This window comes from Piliocolobus tephrosceles, chromosome 18 (assembly GCF_002776525.5).
Source record: "Piliocolobus tephrosceles isolate RC106 chromosome 18, ASM277652v3, whole genome shotgun sequence".
NCBI classification, from domain to species: domain Eukaryota; kingdom Metazoa; phylum Chordata; class Mammalia; order Primates; family Cercopithecidae; genus Piliocolobus; species Piliocolobus tephrosceles.
The window spans coordinates 6709730-6715729 of record NC_045451.1 but is presented as its reverse complement, the minus strand read 5'-3'; the positions used below and the strand labels follow the sequence as shown (position 1 = coordinate 6715729).

At 36.7% G+C, this 6000-nt stretch overlaps 1 protein-coding gene across 5 annotated transcripts in view; it reads right to left on the bottom strand.

Annotated features, from left to right (window-relative positions):
• NETO1 (neuropilin and tolloid like 1) overlaps positions 1–6000 on the bottom strand; it is a 126332-nt gene that overhangs the window by 113456 nt on the left and 6876 nt on the right. For all 5 annotated transcript variants that reach the window (XM_026455195.2, XM_026455197.2, XM_026455196.1 and 2 more), the window contains exon 4: positions 3697–3945. In XM_026455195.2, the coding sequence (XP_026310980.1) occupies positions 3697–3945 (249 nt within the window). The remainder of the gene's footprint in view (positions 1–3696; positions 3946–6000) is intronic.

The following is a 6000-nucleotide window of genomic DNA, read 5'->3' as shown; positions in this document are numbered from 1 at the left end:
CCCCCCCCCCCCCCCCCCCCCCAGCTCCGGTCCCTGAAGCTAGATGACCAAAGAATAAATTTGCAGTTTTGCTTTTAGCCTTGCCTACTCACTGGTTCTTTTGTGCCCACTCTGGTGGTCTTAGAAAAACAAATCACCCAGGATTTGACCAGCTGATTTCTCCTTGACTATTGCTCAATCTCACAATCCTTCTTATGCATGCTAGACTAGAATCCTAGGTGATTCATCGCTGCACTGTGGACCTGGGTAATGACACAGTCTCTAAAAATAACAGTCAGCAAACCAAAAAGTGAGGATTCATCAAAATGTGCCAGGAGAAAGAGAAGGGCCTCCTTTAAGCCCATTTCTATGGTATTCTCTCTTGCTCTGCCTCCCTATCCTCCACATCCATCCAGGACCTCCAGCTGGGCTGTTCCCATGTACAAATGGGAATTCAGAAGTACAGCTACTATGAACAGCAAGAGCTTCGGACTGAAAGGCTATTAAGTTCAGTAGAAAAGAAAGTCATAGACTCAGATAAAAGGAAATGGAAAAAAAGTTGGAGATAAAAGCCTACACAAATTAGTTTGCCAGTCAGGCAAGATGGAGCCAGGAGACTGGACGCTGGAACCCACGGCAGTGTGGAGGCTAAACCACCACTGGAAGAAACAATCTGTGTTAGGAAGATGAATTATCAAACATTTGGTTCAATATTTATTAAGTATGCATGCTATACATCTAAACTTCAATATCTGGATTCCATACTACTATGCAATGTTTTGATTATAACCTGCCCACCCAGGTGTGTTTGCTTGCAGGAAGAAATGGATTGTGTAATTCTCAGAATTCTTAATGAAAATGTATATGTGTATTTAGTATGTATATGTATGTATGTATATATGTGTATTCACTCCTGCTAGCTTGGCAAATGTGATTCATTTCTAAGAGATGGGTACACTCTCAATGTGTTTATATAATAAAGTTTCTGAGACTGTGAGATTATATCTAGATTCCAGGTTGTGATAAATTCACTACAATAATAGAGACCAGCAGGCCTTTCTGCTGCTGTTACTGCCTTGACATTTTCTATGACTGACATTAGAAATAACTACAACCCCCACTTGGAAGTCTGGGCTCATCTAAAGTCACTAAATTTCATCAACTAAAAAAAGTGACATAGTATAGGTAGGAATTTTGTGCACCCACTTAAAAACTTCAGGGAATTGTTTTTAAGTCTGAGACGCTTGTTTTCCCAATAACCTATACCAAGCATGCTTTGTTTTTAAAGAGCACATGATCACACTAATAAAAACAACAGCTTTCGATAGTTGAGATCTTATAGGCACTCAAAAAATTCATAAATATGCATTTGGTAATTGTCTTTCAAACAATTCTATGAGTTGCTTGGTATTATTTTTATTTTATAATTAAAAATACTGAGAGCAAGAATATAAAGGACTATGTTCAAAGTTGACATGATGCAACGAAAAGAAAAGCCAGAACTGGAAGTCAGATCGGGTTTCAAAGTCAGTGCTCCTTACAGCTGTCCTAGAGACCATCATCTCTCTATCTAAGATGACTTGGTAGGCGGAATTTCATCTCCAATGTGAGTCCACTGCGGAGCCCTGGCAATTCTCGCAATGCTTTATAACATAAATCATTAAGCTGACTTGAGAAATTCTTCCGCCTTCAATTTCCCCAGGTCACCAGTTGAATGACCCCACTAAATAAAAATTCAGCCAAAATGACAACTACAGCCTGCCTGGCTTCAGATTCGCTAAATGCTATCTAAATGATTACTAATCCCTTCCCACTTCCTATTTCAATAAGTAACTGGCTTCCTTAATACTGCCTTTTAGTTACGTCACTCAGGCAATGGCCTTGGGTCACACGATGTCAGCTGTCATGTAAGCTTTCCAAGTCTGCTTTTTATGGTCCCAGCTTTCCTTCATATTCCAAATGTAGGTTTCCCCAGAAGTTTTGCTCTAGTTGATCTGAGTAAAAACAGAAGCCTCAGCCTGAGTAAAAACAGAAGCCTCAGCCTGAGTAAAAACAGAAGCCTCAGCCCATCCTTAACCTGTCCTACTTCATGGAAAAATCTCCAAGAGTTCCATTCTGATTCAGTTGTTCAGAGCAATGAAATCTCATTCTATAAATGCAGTATGGTGGCTCTAAAGAAACAAAAAGCAAAGAACAAAACACAGGGAACAAAAAGGCTTTAAAACCTAGAAGAACAGATTGAGTGCCACCATTTATGTCATCTCAAATAGAGCCAGAAACATGGATAACATCGCTTATGTTGATAAAGCATGACAGCTGACACTGTTGTAGTTGTAGTCAACTACAACACTACAGTTGACACAATTTTAAATCCAAGACATTATTTTCATGATCACCAAATCCAAAATGAAAATGCAACTTATGAAACCTATACCACGCCATATGTCACTGTCTCTAGGTACAGGTTATATTCAAAATTATCAGTTAAGAAAAAAATACCTACCTTTCCATTTACAGCTGTAGCACTAATAATCTGACAAACAAATTAAGCTAACATTTGTACCTTCTGGGAATACTTCAGATTAGTTCAATTTTACACATGAAATACCCATGATTTCAGTGAGTAATCCATTATCAGCAAAGCATAATTAAAACCACAATCCTTTAGTGATGCTATTAAAAACATTCCTAATGCTTAAAGCTGATATATACGCCACAGTTAATACCTGATTTAACATACACCATAATGTCATAATGAAAGGCATCATTAAACTTATATTAATAATTTTTAAAATCTTAGTTTTTTAACTGAGTATCAAAGCCCTATTTAGATGTTACTTCTTTAACATGGAATACAAACTTCAACAAACTTTACATATATTTCAAATTATCCTATTGCCTAACTTAAATAAAACAACATATACAAAATGAAAAACACTAAATAAAAAATGGGTTTTATGTGGTTTGAATCATTTTTCCATTTAAATTAATGCATGTAGTGCTCTTGCAGTGAAAAAATGTGATAACCAATTTTTATTGCAATGAATGATAACTCTTAAGTGAGCCAGTCAACATCACAGCCCCTTTTTAATTCCAGCAAGTTAAAAGGAAAACTGAGATAGATTGCATAATTTGATAATTGCACACAATTTCTACAAGACCTTGTAAATGAGTATTTGGCTGCTACAGGTCTCAGTTTTCCTTTCATCAAAACTCTTTAAGAATTTGCTTTTCTGAAAAGAGAGTAGCCTACTTGGTAAAGTATGATCGACTTGATTGAAACATGGTAATTTTCAGAACAAATGAACTTCTGATTCAGGTTCCCCAAAGATCATTTTGGTGGATCTATTTTCTAATACTACAATTGCCTTTTCAAGCTTATTGAGCTCCTATGTATAATGAGTTTTCTTATCACAGACTGTCTCTCCAATTACACATTTCATCATAGCAAAGCCCATCCATTCGCTGGGGTTGCTGATGCCCATTTAGAGCCTTGAGTCACTACTCTTTACCTCTAGTATAGGCTGTTTTAAGGAAAACATCTTTTCCTTTCAGAATTTATGTAGTGAAAAGAAAAAGCACTGTAGGTTTGGTTTTAAATAGAACTGGAACATTCTCTGAGAAAGTATAATGTTGTCTTACAAAAGATTTTGTACTATGAAGACAGAAAAATGAGGAAGAAAAAGAAACAGTTTTTTTTTTAAAGTACTTACTTACCAGGTGTGAAATTGTATCGAGCTGAAAATCCCATAGATTCCAGCTCTCCATCAGCAAAAAATTTAATCCATAGAAATCTTCCACTGGATTTTATTACAGGTGGATTTTGTTGTCCACAGAAACGTCCAATTATTGGAGAAAAGCCAAAAGGTCCATCACGAACTTCAATATGATCAAATTTGCACTCCCAAGACGGTTCAATAGAGTACTTTTCATCAAAGTAAAGTTCAATGCACTGTCTTGGAGCAGCTGTAAAGAAGAAAGATTGTGTCTGGGAGACCATTTCTTACATCTTCAGGTTGCTATTTTCTGATTCTATTTCAGATGTTATCTATACATCTTCTCTCAAAACTTATGGATGATATGCATGGAAATATAAAGAAAGCACAGGATACTATTCTACGGGATACAATTTTCATAAAATTGTCTAAGGAGTGAACCTTAAAACTGATGATGTTGCATAAAATATTCCAATACAAGATGACGATTTTGATGTTTTGTGCAGGACTAACAAAGCTGTTGCATAAAATATTCCGATACAAGATGACCATTTTGATGTTTTGTGCAGGACTAACAAAGCACACTATTTTTGTGAAAGGCTGTTAACTTGGAGTTAGAAGGTTAAGGGACACTTTTCTGCCTCTTTTCTCATATTTCCGGGAATACTCAGGTTTAAGGTCACACATCACTTGAGAAATGGTTTGGCATAGAGTTACATTACATATAATCATTCAAATAATCCCAGTCATGTGTCCAGATCAGATCCAAGTGCACGTACAAAGACATTAAGAGTAATTCTTCTACAACACAAACCTGATCACATCCCTCTCGGGTTTAAACCTCAGCAGCTGGACCATGATCAATGCATTCGACACGCATAATCTGTTAAGAATATCCTGCTTCCAGGACCCTATCCCCTCACAGACAGCCTGAGCTCAGACCACTTCAAACATGTCTTGTCTTCCAAGAAAGTACGCTCCTTCACACTTTCATGGATTTTCTTTCATTCTTGAATATCTACATACCCACCATTATCTTCTCTTTACACAGGAAAGACTTACTTTAAAGAAGCCTCCTCTCTAAATCTGATCTTGAAAGACAAGAACCATATCTCACTCACCTTCTTTCTCAGCGCTTAGCATAGTACTTGTCATCGAAGATTTCCCTAAAAAAGCATCTTTGAGTGAATTATAAATAAGCGTAGATTCATAAATGTTTTCACAGCTCTCTGAAGAGTCAGGGAAAGCTTCATAGGGTTGGCAACTCTACACAGCACCACATGAATGTTTTTGCTAATGTTCTTTCATTCTTCCCCTGATACGTCCAAAACAGTCCAAAATTCTGGCATCTCAGACTTATACTCAGCCAGGATACTCCAGAATGGCCATAAAGTTTGCTGAAATATCAGCATATATGTATCCTGGTTCGTAAACAGCTGATGCCTAAATCCCTCTGAGTGCTTCCCTGCTGCTTGGCCCTTTTCAGGCACTAAACCCCTCCAGATACTTGAAAGTGAACACTTAGCACAGCGGGGCCTGCTCCCTCTACGGTCAGCAACCATGCCAAATAGTGGCTGTCCACACCCCACTGCTTCTTAAATATACACTGAACATCATCCATGATGACCTAAAAAGTCAACTCTGGTATGTACGGTTTTCAAAAATGTATCTAATATTGAGACACATGATAGAACTTGGAAATGGGAGACCTACAGAATAAAATGTAACTCTGATACTCCCCAGGTATAAAATTAAAGATCAACAATTTAAGGACAATTCATTTTTAAAATGAATTATTTTATGAATAATCTTTAATTTCTAAAAAAGTTTCAGACTCCCACATTGAAAAGAGACATGTATAACTCATGCAAGAAAAATATTTTATCCATCACTAAAATGTATCAAAAAGGTCAACAAATGAGTAACCACGATAATAACAGATTTGAGGGAGTTTCATTGACGTGTTTTTTTTCGCAATTTGAAAGTACCCAAAGAAATGACTAACCGTGTTTTATGCTTAAAGTGTTAGCCTTAAAACAAAAAGGCAAATACTGAAAGAGTTAGACCCATCTACGTATCAGTACTAAGTATAGCACTTGCATCCATGATCATCCTATAGTATGTATCTACCAGTTTATTTCACAATAAATCAGTATAACAAGTTTTATGATGAAACAAACTACTTCAGATTGTAGGTTAATTTAAATAATGTATGACTAGGGAAAGATAGAGCAATGAAGACAGTCCTTAGCTAATTTACTTAGAACTCTATCTGTCATCTGTCAACATGCGCTCACCAATTTCC